Genomic DNA, 18623 nt, shown 5'->3' with positions numbered 1-18623 from the left:
TGTGCTCCTATTTTGCCAGTCAGTAAAAGCTGCCATGCTTCATCATAAAGGGAAGGTTATCTTATCAAGGAAATAACCCTGTGGGAGCCGAGCCCACTTCCTCTGTGGTTGTCTTTGCTTGAAATGAGAAATGGCTCTTCCCATTATGTATTTATCTCTAATCACTAAACCCCTGTGAACTCAGAAGGATGTTTAATTAGCTTTCATTGGCATGTAACAAACACACTTTTCTTTGAATGGATTCCATACAACATTCTGGTTCTCTCCCCAAAAACAAAATGGCTTTTCTTTCCCATCCAGTTGATTTTTATCTGAGCCCACACACAGAGGGATAGATGGTATTTCTTAGGCATTACAAACTCTAAATTCAGGCACATCTGTTCCCATTAGATAAAACCGTTCTTCAGCATAGCATGATTCAGACCTGAGAAATGCTCTTATTTTCCCACAAAAACACCTACTAATCTCACCTAAATTTGTTTCTTCCACTAAAACAATTTAAAACTTAGACATAAATAGTTGCTCGGAAGATAAGTCTGATCTGAATCTTTAATGAGCTAGGCAAACCTATACTGAATCTCCAAAGAAGTTTATGTACGGTAAGTATTCTTTATCTGTTACATTTATTATCTGCATTTATTCCAAGCAGCTTAAGGTGATATACATAATTTTCCTACCCATTTTTTTTACTGGCAACTGTTATGGAGATGGAAACTAGATTGAGGTCAGCAATTGAACACCATGGGCACCAAGTATTAATCTGAGGTTTCCAAGTGGACAAATGTCATGTTTTTCACACATCATGGCAATTTTCAACAGTTTTTTCAACAATTGTTTCATGAAGTTGGTTTATGTGTTCTTCTGTGAATATACATTTATTTATTAAAATATATAATCCTATCCTTTATCTCAGTGGTTCCCAACCTTTTGACCAGGGACCACTTTGACCAGGGACCACTCTCCAACATTAGTACTGAAAGGGTTACAAATCAGTTTTTGGTCAACTTTAGATTTGGTTTGATTATTTGTGGCGCTGATTTAGAAAATTGCATTGGATAGACCATATCAGGTCTAGTTTCTGATACAGAACATATGCCATCCAGTAGTCGCCATCTGTTCTCCCACAGAAAACCATATTTAATAAGCCTTGGCATTATAAGACGGTTTTGTGAGACCAGTTGCTCTCATTGCAAAGGTATAGTAACGGCGAGGCTGCAGACCATCTTTTAATTCTTGCGGACCACTGGTGGTTCACGGACCACAGGTGGGGAACTACTGCTTTATCCAAAGATCTCAGGGTGACTTACAATAAAACCAACCTAAAACAATCATTAAGGTAAAGGTTTCCCCTAACATTAAGTCTAGTCGTGTCCGACTCTGGGGGTTGGTGCTCATCTCCATTTCTAAGCCGAAGAGCCGGCGTTGTCCGTAGACACTTCCAAGGTCATGTGGCTGGCATGACTGCATGGAACACCATTACCTTCCCGCCAGAGCAGTACTTATTGATCTACTCACATTTGCATGTTTTCTAACTGCTACGTTGGCAGAAGCTGGAGCTAACAATGGGTGCTCACTCTGTTCCCAGGATTTGAACCTGGGACCTTTCGGTCTGCAAGTTCAGCAGCTCAGTGCTTTAACACACTGAGCCACCGGAAGCTCCAAACAATCATTACTTGGATGAGAACAACTAGGACAAGTGGATTGAGGAAAGATGTTAAGGTTAATTTCCTATTCAGTTTACAAGTATACAGATCAATCTACCCATATCATGGCTTGTTTTGAAGAAATGTGACTGTCTTGTTGTGGCTTGTTCTATTCAAGTCTGCAACTGTTAGTCAATGCTATTAGATATAACATGGATACACATAGGAATGCAATTTCTGTTTCTGTATTTAACAGCATATCAATTTCTTCTCATCACTTTTTAAACAAAAACAACAAATTTTTGGAAACTATATTTACTTATATGGACTGGACTGTAAGCCTGTATCGCCAGTTATCAGGTGATGAACATTCATGGCATGTGTGGTCCACACAGACATTTCAGAGCTATTTGTTATACATATATACTAATGGAAATATGTGCTAATTATAATGTTACCAGAATATATCTATGAATATGAGCAATGCCTTAAGAAAAAAAAACTTTTATGGTCATCTTTTATACATCAATAATCATAAGATATCTGGGGATATTATACTATCCAAAATAGGTTGCATGTTTTCTAACTGCTACGTTGGCAGAAGCTGGAGCTAACAACGGGCGCTCATTCTGCTCCCAGGATTTGAACCTGGGACCTTTCGGTCTGCAAGTTCAGCAGCTCAGCGCTTTAACACACTGAGCCACCGGAAGCTCCAAACAATCATTACAAATGTTTAAAAGATGAAAAAGATACTGAACTGTTTGAATTTAAAAACAGTTTAAAACCAGTCTAAAGAACCTTGAATTATATAAGTCATATGCAGCCTGAATAAAATTAATATGGCCCTGATAACCTAAAGGTGCCAGATGTCATCTGATCTTGCAAGCTACGCAGGACTGACCCTTGTTAGAGTACTGGGTGAATATTCAGATGCTGTAGGCCAGAGGTGTCAAAGTTTTGGCCCTCCACTTGTTTTGGACTTCAGCTTCCAGAATTCCTGGCCATTGGGCAAGCTGGCTCGGGCTTCTGGGAATTGGAAGCCCAAACGTCTAGAGGGCCACAAGTTTGACACTTCTGCTATAGGCTTATTACAGAAGAAGGAACTCGCAAAACCACCTCTGAGGATTCCTTGCCAAAGAAAACCCCATGAAATTCATAGGAACTCTATATGGGAACTGAAGGCACATAGCAATTAATGGAGATGTGTTTTTCTGCAATTTTTTTTAGAACTTTCAGACTGGTGAGCCATGCAGTAGTACAGATCACATTTTACTACCTCGCCCATAAAGAGAAGCTGCTCCCCAAAACACTTCCTTGTGCATCACAATCACCTTTAGAGAACTTCTCTCAGGTTCCCCTTCTTTTGGAGGCATGGCAGGTAAAGAGAAACAGGCCACCCTAGGTCACTGCACTTCAATGGTTTTCCAGAAGGGAAGGGAAGATCATCTGGGGCAGTGGTTATTCCATTTTCAGGGTCTGTTAAACTCTTCCCCGCCCCTTAAATTTTTCACATCTCTTTTAATATGACATCTTACCTCTGAAAGATTCACTGTTTTAAATTGCTTTCAAATTGTTAATTACAGAAATAAGTGGCTGTTGTTTATGTGTGGTTGAAGATTTTAAAAAGATTAAAAAAATAGGCTTAGAGATAAAAAAAAATATGAATAAATTAATGATTTCCTGTTTATAAGATCCAGACCTCAGGCAATATCCAGGCATCATGATTTACAATGGAATGGAAATTTAGACTGTTGAGCTTCAATACAGAATTCTAATCCCTTAAAACAGGGATGGTTAATGTCAGTGAGTTAGGGGATGATTTTGATTCCCTGGATCCCTCCCACAGGACCCACTGTGCTCAAATATGTCCAAAACTGAAAATGTTTACGTGTAAAATTGGAAGTATCCTTTGATTACACTGGCCAATGCACACATTGGTGCCTCAAATGTTAGACCTGTTTTTGGGTATATTTGATCCCTGATTCCGAAAATGGCATCAGTTTTCCCCTATCAACTTTAGTTTTTGAGATACAGAATATATGCCATATACCAGTCGCCATCTGTTTGCCCACAAAAAATAAATAAATCATAATAAACGTATCTAGAGCTAATGTGGTCTATCCAATGCAATTTTCTGAATCAGACACTCAAATATCCCCAGAAACAGGCCTAAAAACCAAGACACCAATATTTTTTATGTTGAGCTTTGTTTTTAACTCGAAGCTAAATAGTATCTGGAGAACAAAGCAAAAGAAGTGGATAAAAGCTGTGATGGGAAACCTGAAACTTCACAGCCTAAGGGCATTGTCTCCTGACACCCCTTTTCTTAGCCTGGGGATAGGTAAGAATAAATGTCTGTATGAACATGTACATTGATCAGTGAATTATAATACAGGGACCTTGAACTGTAAAATGGATGCTTCTGTGGCACTGTTCTCTGCCTTGAAATCAGGTCCACAAGATCCAAAATATTAGAATCCCTTTGTGACTTCTCATACTGTAGAGCAGACTCATTTGGTGCTGACTTAGGTAATCTCAGAAAGCAGACTACGTTTTCTCGAGTGGAGGGGCAGAGAACAGGATTCATTCAAAAGGTCTGGAAAATACGACTCTAAAGATTTAATAAAATATGTGGTGACTTGACACTTTTTTTGAGCAGTAGGGGAAGTGAAGATAAATTCAGATAATACTCTGTAATTCAGGTATGCTCAAAAAAAAAAAAAGGAGAGAGAAAAAGCCTGTAATCTTTTTGAAAAGGGAGACATAGTAGGTCTAAGATTTCTTTATCTAGGGAAGTGTGTCAATGATCTTACCAATTTAACAATTTTATACTATCACTTCTGGTCAAGACAGAACAATCTGCACCTCTTTCTCATTGCCACAAATAAGGAGGAAAAATGATGGTCACATAGCTCACTAACATTTTTAGAAACTGCCTGCCCAGGCAAAAACTGAAGAGATGAAAGACTTTCCTGAACAAATCAAATCCTGAGGGTGAAAAACCCCACTCATCTTATAAAGGCTACACTGTGACAGCTATGAATTATGAGTTTTGCTCACAGCTCTTCTTTAATTTGATCTGATAAATTAAACCATACAGAACACTGACACACATTGTGAATGGAGGTTCTTAAGGCAGGGAGAACTATAGCCAGGGGCATTCTTCAGAGTGTTCAGTTAAATGCATCTGCTTAAACTTTTCCTATTAATTTATTGTTAAACGCATACTATGAAGATTTTAAAAGGGAAAGTAAATCATAGCTAAAATGGAATTGCTAAGTAACTATAAATTATAGAAGGGCACATTTGAATGGCTGATTATTCTAGCAAAAATTCAAGAATCAATGGTGTTTTTGATGCCAAGATGACAAAACGTACTGATCAAAAGTTTGCCTTTTTAAAGTTGAACTTTTAGTAAATAACTTTTTCAAAAAGAATCTATATATTAATGATAAGGCTTTAACGAGATGGAAAGCACATATTGGGAAGGACAGCAAAATAATTTGTCTGTTAAAGATTTTAACTCTTATAGCTGCCATAATCAATTGCTCAGCATGACTGCTAAGATACAAACCAGTACAGGATCTTAAAATTTGTCTACATTTAAGAAAAAAATCATAACTCATAAGCACTGAATCTTGACAAAGCACTTTACAGTTTGCTTACAATGTGGGCTTTAGTCTGGTTCAAAATTCCTTGCCTGTTACTCATTGCATAGAAAATCTGGATTTTGAGGGTATGGTCAACCCTCCATATGGCATAAATTTACTTTGGACTTGAAGGGAGGAACTGGTTGGTAAGAAGTGATCATTTCTGCCAGGAAGTGGTTCTTTCCTCTTACTGAATTTTTTAAAGGTTGATCTGTGTGAATACTTCCATATTAGTATTAGCAAACATAAGTGAATCAAAAACTTTTTTTTGCATGCATGACAGAAAAAAAACCAATGCAAGAATGTGGTTGAAAATCAAACTCATTGGAAAGTGGCGTAGCTCCTTAAGGGTAAGTTGAGTTCCCAAAGAAATATGTGGCTGGTTATGGCAATCTCACCATGATGTGTTTGATGTTTGTGGTATTTACAGGATCACTGCAGAGCCAATGTGGACTAGGAAATTTGTGATGCCAAACAGATTTTCTTTCATCGATTTAGACAAGAACTGCAATTGAAATATTAAGCGAGATTAGAAATATTTATTACTAGCTTGGGGATCCGGCGGTGCCCGGGTTATTAGAAGGAATTGTTTGTTTTGGGATGTTAGGTAATATCACTGAAGTGTAGTCCAGATCCGTCATTGGCTGGGTTTAGTGCTGTCTGGATAAGGGTGAACTACAACTCACAGATTCCCAGGGCAATCATCCCCAAACCCTGCCAGTACTCGCAGTTGGCCATGTTGGGTCTGTGTACCAAGTTTAGTCCAGAATTGTCATCAACTGGGTTCAGGGTTCTCTGGATAAGGGTGAACTACAACTCACAGATCTGAGGTCAATCACTCCCAAACCAGGCCTATATGCACAGGTGGCTATGTTGGGTCTGTGTGCCAAGTTTTGTCCAGATCTGACATCAGCTGGGTTCAGTACTTTTTGGATGCAGATGAACTACAACTCCCAAAATCAAGATCCATTCCCCCAAACCCCTGCAGTCTGTTCAGTTGGTCATGGGGCTTCTCTGTGCCCAGTTTGTTCCCAGCCTATTGTTGGTGGGGGGTCACAGATTCTCTGGATCTAGGTGAACTCAAAATCAAGGTCCATTCCCACTAATTCCTGCAGTATGTTCAGTTGGTCATGGAGCTTGTCTGTGCCAAATTTGGCTCTATTGTTGGTGGGGGCCACAGTACCAGTGAAGGTACTGCAAGTCCCATTATCCATGGCAAGTTTGGTCCAGATCCATCATTGTTTGGGTTAAGAGTGCTCTCTGGATGTAGGTCAAGTACAACTCTTGTAAATCATGGTAAATTCTCCCCAAACCTCTTGTTCAGTTGCTGATGAATTCCTCTGTGAACTGTGTGCCATAGGAAAGGGTAGGAAAGGGTTAAGGTAGAGGTAGTAGGCAGGGTCATGCAAATTAAGGAACCCTGGGATGTCCATTCTGGAGGAAAAACAGAACATTTAGGATGAAATAGTCCTCACATGAAAGCCTTCATTTGGGGGGGGGGGCAGGATGGTGTTTCTGGAGGACACTGGCATGGTTTGGGTTCCATGTTCATGGCGCTTACTATAACCTGCATGTCAGTGGAGGGAGGGCCATTGGTGTCTCCTGCTTAGCGGGAACTATAGCATTTTGTGGAGGTGGGAGGCTGTCTGTGTAAGTGGATACCTCCTCCACATACAAATTTTTCACTTTTATTATGTGTATATTTAAGTTATAGTTATTGACTGTCAAGTCAGTTTTGAATTATGGCAATCCTGTATATGAGATACCCCCAAGAGCCCTGTCACCAGCAGCCCTGGTCAGTTCTTGCAAACTCTTGCCTCCTTTATTAACTCAAACCACCTGCAGTGTGGCCTTGCTCTTTACTGGGCATCACCCTGTTTTTCAATAGCAGCCACACTAAAGTCTCTAAAAAGTAGTCATTATACTACTTTTATATTGAATAGAACTTCTAACATAGTATAAAATTCTCCATAGGTCATTAAGAAAGGACCTCAGTCATGACTTGATAGAATTTTAAATAACAGGGGACTGTAGAAGAGTATTCTTGCTCCCACCACTGCCACAAGCACAGTTGGTGGCGATGAGGGAGAGGGCCTTCTTGGTGGTGGCCCCCCGTCTCTGGAACATCCTCTACAGGGAAATTCAGAAAGCCCCCACTTTGTCCTCCTTTCGTAGGGATCTGAAAACCTGGATGTTCCAGCAAATATTTGAGAATGACTAGTCCTTAGACCCAGTCCCTTGGTAACCAGATAGTACTGTCCTGCACTTCATCCATTTTCCCGGCCCTTTGATACGCTGTTGCACTATCCCATGCCCAGATCCCTTTTATAAATGACCACATTTATTTTGTAATCTTGGCCATTGGTTTGCTGAACCTCTACTGATGGAGCTTTTAATATTATTTTTATTTTCATGTTTTAACAGGATTTTGGCTTATGATACTTTCAGTTTTTGATATTTTGTTAAGTTAAATTAGGTTGTGTTATATTGTTGAATGTGTTTTTTGATGTATTGCCTGTATAGTTATCCTTTCGGCAATTGAATGTTAGCCTTTATGTTGGAAACCACCCTGAGTCCCCTTGGGAAGATAGGGCGGTACACAAATAACTATTATTTCTTTCTTTATGGCTCTTTGCTTCAATGTCAAAATGAATGGGACAGAATACGGATTCCTATCTAATGAAAGAGCACTGTGACCATGAGGTAATGGTACGACAGATCGAAATGCAGGCTTGCAAAGCAGCTTTTCCTTTTTAATTTTGTTAATTCAATTTATATCCTGCTTATCCCACATATCAGCTTTTTCCTTCAGAAGAATCTTACTGATTTCACCAGTTACATAAAGCAAGATAGAGGCTATTATGCTCTATACAAGATGTAGTTTTAAATACTGCTGGCATATTAAAACTCTTTCCTAAAGTGCCAAAGCAGAAAATGTCTACTGTCTTACTACTTGGCTACATTGGTGTGAAGCCAGATGCGATATAGAAATACTGGGGCAGATTTTTTTAAAACCCTGCTTCCTGTACTTTTAAGAATCAAAGGACTTTCTGTTCAGGACGTAAACACAAGCTGCCATGCAGAAACCTGTTCTGAATAAGACACCAGTTCCTTCTGAAACCAATCCCTGTTGCTCAGGTGCCCTGATACTCCTTTTGAAGCATGCTGCTATCGATTACAAAGTACTTCAAAGTGTTGAAACACACATCAGACAACAGGAAATGGTAGTACATGGAAGTAATTTTCAATTCTTTTTATTCTAAATGATATCTGCTCTGTGTGTATCTGTCCCATCTTTCTCAAACAGGAAAATAAATCATAAGACACAATTAATTTCCTAAGCAGTTTACCCGATCACCTTGATTTTGAACTAATGCTGTCTGCTACATAAGCATAATTTTGAAGCAGTTACTGCGGTATTGTTTTTCAGATTGGCCATATTCTAAATGTTCCTATGCTGCTGAAGTTTTAACACTATTAAATAAATTTTCCCTTTGCTGCCTGATAACATGGAGCTATCACAAAGATATCAAACTGCATGCCCAAACTGGATGGACTGCCTTGAAGAGTCTTGGCCAAAGTAAGGTAATACGGAAATATGGAGAAGAGTAAAAAGGCAAGATTGGAGAGGAAGGAGGTAAGAGCCAAGAGGGGGCCGGGCTGTGGCGCAGCTGGCTAGTAACCAGCTGCTATAAATCACTACTGACCGAGAGGTCATGAGTTCGAAGCCCGGGTCGGGTTAAGCCTCCGACCATTAATAGCCCCGGCTTGCTGTTGACCTATGCAGCCCCGAAAGACAGTTGCACCTGTCAATTAGGGAAATTGAGGGACGCTTTATGCGGGAGGCTAATTTACAACACCATAAAACTGCCAGCAAAACACGAGGAAAGGAATGCGGAAGTACAGCCACTACTGGACGGTGAAGCAACAGCTCCCCCTGTGGCCGGAATCGTGAAGCTGGAAAAATGTTTTAAAAAATGCCTCTGCGTCTGTCTAATGTATGTTGTTGTCTGTTGGCATTGAATGTTTGCCATATATGTGTTCATTGTAATCGGCCCTGAGTCCCCTTCGGGGTGAGAAGGGCGGAATATAAATACTGTAAATAAATAAATAAATAAATAAATAAATAAATAAAGAGGCTAGAAAGAATAAGATTGGATCCATACATCTTTACAGAAGATGATTAGGGAAAAACTGGTGCTCTTTCCTTCAACTTGGCCTGATGATTTCTTAGACTTTTCTTTAGATATCTGATAAAACAGCCAATTTTATGGATGGGGTTTAGCCATCCTTTTCACATTGCCTATTGTCTTGCCCTCATGGCTCTCTCTGTTACTGCCCGCTCCTGTATGCTATAAGAACAGTATGTGTGCGTGCATAGACTAAAAAGTTGTATAGGTATCTATAATCTTTGTTCATTATTGTCCAGTCTGGGGCAAAACAAGGTGCTATCGTGGTAGACACAAGGCAATTAGTATGAGAGAGAGTGGTACAAGAAAAGTGGATGCATGCCTTCTTCCACACTTCCACAGCCCAGTCGCCACAATAACATTTCCTGCTTTCTGTTAAAGGGTCGTGGCATTTCAACCTCTTTCCTCATATTATAATTAACACTGATGTACATCCAAACAAGACGTGACACACACAAAGTCTCAAAAAGACCTCCAATTGCTACAGCTTTTATTGCTCAGTGTTTTATTACATGACTTATATGTTCTATACTAAAACGATAGTGTAGGATAATCAGCCAACCTCATACTGCAGGGCCCAGAAAAAACTTACCCTTAAAAATGTACTCAATGAATTTATTCTATAATAAAATTTCAACAAACACAAAATTAAATACAATGCTACAGTTTAAAATTGTATTTTTTTAATTTATAGCAAAAGTTTTAAAATAAGGTTGACGGGAAAATTACAGATATTTTAAATAAACAGATCAAGGGTGGAAATCACATGGCTTTTCAGTGATGGCTGCATTACAGCTTCCAGGGAAGAATGCTGGGGATGAAATCTAGCAATATCTGAAGGTCACATAATCTACATTATTAATTTATCAACAACTGTGTATATGCTCTTCTCGTACAGCAGAAATTAGAATATCAGAAAAAAAAACCTGTAGGACCAATCCACAGCAGCACCTACACAGTTTTGTCCATGCTGAAGCATGGAAGCAAGATAGCATAGATCAGGGCCGAATTATTTCAGTATTTGATTTCAGTAACTGGGGCGTTTCCCTGCCAAATATACAGAAATTCAAATACTTTGTAAATGTTCTTGTATCAAATGAAATGCATTTCTATTATGGGAGCTCAGTGGTACAGCTTTAATGACGAGATTATTAAAGAAGCCAGTGATAATAGCTAAAATATCCCTGAGACCTTCAGAAAGCAATCCCTTGTGGTAGGAGGCTGAGATGCGCTCAGCCCATCTTTCCAAGGCTTCTCTGTCAATCACTACTGTCTTTTCTTAACAAGAGACTGACCACAGATTCCGAGTTATTACTGAAGCTCTTGGAACATTCTCTCATTTAGTGCTGAGGATTATTTTGGCAAATAGGACTGACTAATCAGTGTGCACACACTGTGCTCCAGACTCCCAATCTACAACATTTAATCATCTTTGTCTTTCCAGGTAAATGACTACTTTATTATAAGAGTGCTCCATATTGATTTAGAGAACTGGGGGACCAAGACCATACCATAAAGCTTATAAAAATGTTTACAAAAGGTAAAACAATCAACAGTCCGTTTAATACAAATAATAAGGCTTCCTCAAAAAGACTCTACTTGTGTTTCAAATGATCTATTATATAAACTAGAAGAAACAGACATTAATTCAATGCACCTTGCTGCTGGTTTTGACTATTTGAAAGATGGTGGCTTTTTGTCAAACCCAAATTAAAGAGAATCGAATTGAGGTTAATACATAAAAAAGCATGATCTGGGTGTGCTGTCCTCTGTAGCTCTTGGATCATCAGGTGAATAGTAAACAGCTCAAACATCTTCTTATTGCTCCTGCAAAATATTTTTTCGAGAATGTTATGCAGTAATGAAATATTAACTTGACTATCCCTCAACAGTGGTTCCCAATCTTGGGTCTCTTTCATATTACACCATTTCAATACCACTGTAAATGACATGCTTGCATTCTGTGGAATCCTGAGATTTGTTGTTTGGGAAGGTACTGGCGATCTCTGGTAGGGAATTCTAAATACCTCACAATATCCCAAATCCCTGGATTCCACAGGATGGAACCATATTAATTAAACTAGGATCAAAATTTACTTTACTTTCTTTTGGTTATTGTCCAGAATGTTGTACATGAACAGTAAACAAGGCTGTGTAACTCTGCCCTCTCAATTTCCACTGGCTGCCGATATGCTACCGAGCCCAATTCAAAGTGCTGGTTTTGACCTACAAAGCCCTAAACGGTTCTGGTCCTGCCTATCTATCCGAACGTATCTCCTCCTATGAGCCCGTTAGAACCTTAAGATCTTCCGGGGAGGCCCTGCTCTTGATCCCACCTGCCTCGCAGGTGCAGCTGGTGGGGACGAGGGACAGGGCCTTCTCGGTGGTGGCTCCTCGGCTGTGGAACTCCCTCCCCAGCGATATCCGGCAAACCCCATCCCTCCTAGGATTTAGAAGAAAACTAAAAACTTGGCTCTGCGCCCAGGCATTCAGCGAATAAGCTCATTGGCTGTTGTAATCGGGTCGCAAATCTATAATTGTAGCAGTAGTGAATGACTGAGGATGGTGCAATATCGCTGCTTTGCAGCGTTTTGATTTTTGTATACTTTTTATCATGTTTTTATCATGTTTTAATTGTTTTGTTTTTATAGTATATTTGTTGCTGGCCCTCGTGGCAGAATGTTAAGCCGCTCTGAGTCCCCTCGGGGAGAAGGGCGGGGTATAAATGCATGTAATAAATAATAAATAATTTCCCTACATATTTAATGCAGGATTCCTAGATTCTTGAGGGAAGTGATATGGGAATTCAGTAGAAAAAGGGTCTGGAAGACCTTGATTGCGCCTGTACCTTGGGAAGTCAGACTTGGCCACAGTAGTCCATGCTCTTGTTACATCTTGTATAGACTACTGCAACACGCTCTATGTGGGGTTGCCTTTGAAGGTGGCCTGGCTGTTTACACACGCGTTTGGTGAACAGGAAACTATGGAATGAGACTTTAACAGCTTGAATAATATGGATTTTGGAAAACGATTTGGACATGAGATCATGACTCGGCATTTTATATTATTTTAATCTGTTTAATTGATTGATATGTGTTTTAATTGATTATATGTTTAGATTGTTTATATTTTGATGAGATGTGTTTTATTGTTTACCTGTGCAGCATAGAATTTTTGCCAGATTTTGTAAGCCACCTTGAGTCCCCTCTGGGGTAGAGAAAGGTGGGATAGAAATGAAGCAAATAAATAAATAAATATGAACTGATGATGACAAAGTCATCCTATCTGCCGTTGCTTTTTCACGTATCTGTACTTTGCTGTTTGTTTGCCTCACCATGACTGCTATCTGACCTGTTTTGTAGCATCCATGCTTGTTTTCTAGTTAATTTTAACACAGGTTGTCTTCTATGCTGCATAAATTCTGATTAGACCCCATAAAAATGACAGATTTTTAAAAAGCAACTACATTTCTCCAAAGATTAAAATACTCACTTAATTTTGGAGAGCTTTTGCAGTAGAATGCTGAATTTTTCCAGTATCTGCGTATCCAGTTTGGGATTTCGAAGAAGCACTGAACAAGTACGGAAAAAAGCCTCGTTACTGCAGGCTTCTAGAAACCGACGCAAAAATCCTGTAAAATAAAGAGATTGATTATGACATTTAGATTTTAGCATAGATGCGATATAGCCAGTATTGTGTACATATTAATATTAGCTAACTAGTATCATTTCATATTTTGCTTGAGTTGGTTGTAGTCAGTGGATTTTCCCTTCAAATGTTTTGTGAACTCCCTCTCACACAACATTCACGTTCCCTAGAATATAACAATTACTTTATTTTACATATGCAAAGGGGTCTTATGGCACATTTGCATACTGATCCCTTTGCATACTGTTTCAGATTAACACAGCTTTGATTTTATTTGATGTCTTTGACTTTATTTTTCATAGATATTCATGGTCGGTTTTTCAAGGTAACAGATTCAGGATTATTATTTCTGGCTGGAAAAATATTCAACTTGTAAACAGTCATTCAAAATTATGCAGCAAAGATTAAAACACATGTAATTTACACACACATCAAGTGTCTATGTATAATAATAAAGTAATCTAATTCATATTATTATATAATATCATCTATTATGAACAAATCCATACTACTTTCACAAATGTCTTAAACCTGAGATGGGAAATGTTACTGGACCCAGTTACTAAATTCCAATTTGAAAAAAGGCTTGGCATCCCACCAGCGGGTGGGCTGCAGAGAGTGGACTGCATAAGGGCAAACAGCCAGTCCCAGATATATGTAATTCTTGCTAATGTGGACACTTTCTTGCCAGCTATGGAAAGGACAGTTCAATTCTATGCCTGCTTTTTCAGAAGCAAGCCTCAATACACAAGCTTTCCTGGGTAAGAAAACAGGAGTTCAGTTCCATGCAGTATTCCCAGACTGCAGACCAGAACTGTTCTCAGCGTTCTTAAAAACAAAAAACATACTCTTATCTCTAATCATTGCAGATAATGGCAAAAGAAGCTGCAGAAAGGGGAATCCCTGCTGGCTAAAATCTTATCTCACACATAGAATCAATAAAGTTTATACACTGAAATGTTTCAATTTGAGTATTTAACTGAGATTTACAAGGAAATACTTTTTGAATGACTAACAATGATGTGGCAGATGGTCCAAAACAAGTGTGTATATTGACTATGGATGTGAGACAACGCATTCCTTAAAATAATCCCAAGCTACTTAATGTCTGAAGATGAAAACAGCACCTGGAAACACATTAGTGTGCAGCTGTTTTAACACCAATCTGTACCTGTCAAGATCTATGCTGAGGTTTCTCATCATTTTCAAATTCTGCCCCATATAAAAAATATTATAAAACAGCCCAATGTCCAATGCTGAATTCAATAGTGCATGAAAGACAGTTCCCAGTTTTGATGTTTTAGAAGGGGAACTAACCAAAATGTGAGAAACAGCTAAGAAAGAGGCATCATGAGGGAAGACTTGGCAGCATTCATGTACTCCCATTTCAGGAGACGGCTCTGGAACCTACCAAGACAGTTTCTGCACTCCCCTACCCTATTCAGCTTGCATGGACCCATCTATATATAGTAATTACTGAATGCTGACTTTGAAAGCTTCAAGACAACTCAAATCGTATATTCAGACAGCCAAACTCTGATTTGTGTTATAGAGAACAGTGCTGTATTGTCTACATGTTGAGCTCTACTATTCTGCTTTAAAGGCAGAAGAGAAAGAGAACTTGAGATAATCAGAAATAAGAGTACAAAGGCAGGATGGGAAGTGGGGATAGGACAAGGATTGCTTTAAAGAGAAACTTCATTGCTTATTCCACATAAGCTACAAATTATTTCTCCTAACTTCAAATGCCTCTCAAGATGACTTCACACCTGTCCTTTAAAAGAAGAAAGGATGTGACTGATTAACTCTTCAAACACCACCTGTACTGCTGTTTCAAAGAGTTAACATTCTGCAGGAGTGAGTCCAAGGAGAACCTATGCCAGAAACCCCCACAAAGCCAGGAACCTGGAGCAGTTTAAACGTATTTGCATACTTCCATTTTCATACTGGAAGAAATATAAACACTACAAACTTAAAATGCAGTAACATTACTAGCAACTGGTTATTGTGTACCATAAAGTAGCAAAGTAAATCCAACAATTACACACCTTACAGCCATCTTAAATTTTTAATGAGAAGCTTGTGCAAAGCCATACTCAATAAAAACTAATGACCAAATTCCTATAATCTGTATACTTATGCATATATGTTATCTTGCAAAAGCTAAAATGAGTGTGTTTCTTTAGAGAGTATGAAGCATTATATAAACACAAATTTCTTCCTGAAACAGTAAAGCTTAGGGCAGATCACGACCAGCCAATTTTTTGTTAACCTGGGATTCAGAGGAGAAAAGAAAACACTTAGAAACAAATGCGGTCATTGCTAATAGTCAACACGGATTTACCAAAAACAAGTCATGCCAGACTAATCTGATCTCTTTTTTCGATAGAGTTACGAGTTGGGTCGATACAGGGAATGCTGTGGATGTAGCCTACCTGGATTTCAGTAAGGCCTTCAACAAAGTCCCCCACGACCTTCTGGCAAACAAACTAGTAAAATGTGGGCTAGACAAAACTACGGTTAGGTGGATCTGTAATTGGCTAAGCAAACGAACCCAAAGGGTGCTCACCAATGCGTCATCTTCATCTTGGAAAGAAGTGACAAGTGGAGTGCCACAGGGCTCCGTCCTGGGCCCGGTTCTGTTCAACATCTTTATTAACAACTTAGATGAAGGGTTAGAAGGCACGATCATCAAGTTTGCAGATGACACAAAACTGGGAGGGATAGCTAACACTCCGGAAGACAGGAGCAGAATTCAAAACGATCTTGACAGACTAGAGAGATGGGCCGAAACTAAGAAAATGAAGTTCAACAGGGACAAATGCAAGATACTTCACTTCGGCAGAAAAAATGGAAATCAAAGATACAGAATGGGGGACGCCTGGCTAGACAGCAGTGTGTGCGAAAAAGACCTTGGAGTCCTCGTGGACAACAAGTTAAACATGAGCCAACAATGTGATACGGCAGCTAAAAAAGCCAACGGGATTCTGGCCTGCATCAATAGGGGAATAGCGTTTAGATCCAGGGAAGTCATGCTCCCCCTCTATTCTGCCTTGGTCAGACCACACCTGGAATACTGTGTCCAATTTTGGGCACCGCAGTTGAAGGGAGATGTTGACAAGCTGGAAAGCGTCCAGAGGAGGGCGACTAAAATGATTAAGGGTCTGGAGAACAAGCCCTATGAGGAGTGGCTTAAAGAGCTGGGCATGTTTAGCCTGCAGAAGAGAAGGCTGAGAGGAGACATGATAGCCATGTACAAATACGTGAAGGGAAGTCATAGGGAGGAGGGAGCAAGCTTATTTTCTGCTGCCCTGCAGACTAGGACACGGAACAATGGCTTCAAACTACAGGAAAGGAGATTCCACCTGAACATCAGGAAGAACTTCCTCACTGTGAGAGCTGTTCGACAGGGGAACTCTCTCCCCCGGGCCGTGGTGGAGGCTCCTTCTTTGGAGGCTTTTAAGCAGAGGCTGGATGGCCATCTGTCGGGGGTGCTTTGAATGAGATTTCCTGCTTCTTAGCAGGGGGTTGGACTGGATGGCCCATGAGGTCTCTTCCAACTCTACTATTCCATGATTCTATGAAATCCAAAGCCATAAAATCAATTCTTCTTAAGTCACTTTAGATCAAGTGCATTCTCCACTTGTGGCCCATGTAGAACCTCTGAAATAAACAGAACACTTTTCTTCATAGGGGGTTTGAACTATGAGTAAGGGTGTTTTTACAGGCATGGATATTTTAAGAACTGATGGAGAACTATTTTTATGACAAGGTAAGTTTCCCTCAAGGTTAGTCTATCAGAAATGAAACACTGGTAATGGGTGCAGGCAGAGGCTGGAGTAAATTACTCATCCCCTTTTCCTCCCAATGGGCAAAGTTGTTCTTACCACAGGATGCAGTTCATTGAACCAAGATACAGGTTCAGAAGTCACAATGGGAGGGAGTAGATTCCTTTCCAATAGCCCAGAATGCACCTTCATACTAAGTATACAATGTGGCATTCTCTGGATTGGTGAGAGGAAGAATACCCATAACTTGGCACAAACCCAAACCCTTAATATGTGGTATAAGGAAGGGAATTGACTGTGTACTAGTCCTTAACCACCTCCTGTAGCACCCTTCTTATAAAGGTGGCATCTGCTCACAGGAACTTGTCAATCTTGTAATGTTGGATGAAGAAAGATGAGTAGTCCAGATCGCTGCCTTGCAAATGTTGGTGGTCGCATTACCAGAAAATACTGCCAAATTACCAGATACCGTAGCAGAATGTGCCATCTCCTTTCCAACAATAACTCAATCAATTGTAACTGAACTTCCTCTTTCAAAGGAGGGGGGATGGTCAGGCAGAATATGCTGATGGCCATGCAGGTTGTGATAATGCTGAAAGCCCTGTTGCTTACAATTTCCAGAGTATTTTGTTTCCTCTTCAGTCAGGACCTGAGATAAACTTTCAGCACTGGCCTTAATGCAGTGGTTCTCAACCTGTGGGTCCCCAGGTGTTTTGGCCTACAACTCCCAGAAATCCCAACCAGTTTACCAGCTGTTAGGATTTCTGGGAGTTGTAGTCTGCTGAAGCTGTTTCAGCAGAAGGGGAGCTTTGTCAGTTGACAGAATGAACACATCATTCGATTAGTCTTCACCAGCATGATCCCCTATGTGCTATCTGAAGCACAACACCCCCTCTCCTATTAAAGCCATCAGAGAATATTCCATCCTTCACACTCAACTCAGTTCTGCTGCTTTTCAGGCTTTTCAGCCTCTTCCTCTCTTTATCTTCATGTTCTCCAGCTGCAAAGAAAGCTACATTATGTTTTTGATGTACATGTATAAACTTGTTCTTCACCACAATATTCAGATATACCTCAATTAATGAAGTAGTTTCTTGGCTATTATTTCTTTAAGAGTAAATGTAACACCAGAAGCAAAAATAATAAAAAGAATGGGGACAGGTTTCTACACCATGAAAAATAAGAGCACTTCAAATCTTTTCAGCACTCTTTCTTTTTCAAACAAAAAACAGCACATGTGAAATGAAACAACCAGGTCAGTTAAGCATTACATAAGTAAATTAAAACATTTTGAGTTTTACAGAGATCAGCTGAAGGACTCTTCCAACGAGCATCCAGTGATGACTTTTTCCTTTCACCAGTTTCCACTTTTCTTTTGATTTCCATTCTGGTGGTCCTACTTATAGATATTTGTTGGGCATTGCTGGTGAAAGCAGATTTTTCTACTCTTTTCACTGTTTTGCTGTTCAGAAATGTTCAAGTGTGGGTCCCAACCACAAATACAGTCCCCTTAGCTCATTGTTGGAGTCATGAAAAAATTGGCAACAGTAAAAGGTTTCTGGACACCACCTATTTACACAAATCTGTTAGCAATAATGTGCACTGTTTATAGTGGACTCTGTAGAAAATGTTTCAGCTGTACTCCACAAAAAAGGAAAATCAGCCTGTTTAGCAAAGACTTGATTTTATACCTACAGTAGAGTC

The 18623-nt window shown here is 39.6% G+C and overlaps 1 protein-coding gene across 9 annotated transcripts in view; it reads right to left on the bottom strand.

The window, feature by feature from the left end:
• Window positions 1-10149: 10149 nt before the first annotated feature.
• The window catches only part of ccdc138 (coiled-coil domain containing 138), a 52675-nt gene continuing 44201 nt past the window's right edge, over window positions 10150-18623 (bottom strand). For all 9 annotated transcript variants that reach the window (XM_062975412.1, XM_062975415.1, XM_062975419.1 and 6 more), the window contains 2 exons: window positions 12976-13114; window positions 10150-11310 (listed from right to left, as the gene is read on the bottom strand). In XM_062975412.1, the coding sequence (XP_062831482.1) occupies window positions 11127-11310; window positions 12976-13114 (323 nt within the window). In that variant the 3' untranslated portion in view covers window positions 10150-11126. The remainder of the gene's footprint in view (window positions 11311-12975; window positions 13115-18623) is intronic.

This window comes from Anolis carolinensis, chromosome 3, assembly GCF_035594765.1.
Source record: "Anolis carolinensis isolate JA03-04 chromosome 3, rAnoCar3.1.pri, whole genome shotgun sequence".
In the NCBI taxonomy this organism is placed as follows: Eukaryota; Metazoa; Chordata; class Lepidosauria; order Squamata; family Dactyloidae; genus Anolis; species Anolis carolinensis.
The sequence above is the reverse complement of the archived record's forward strand: the minus strand, read 5'-3'. Positions and strand labels throughout refer to the sequence as shown.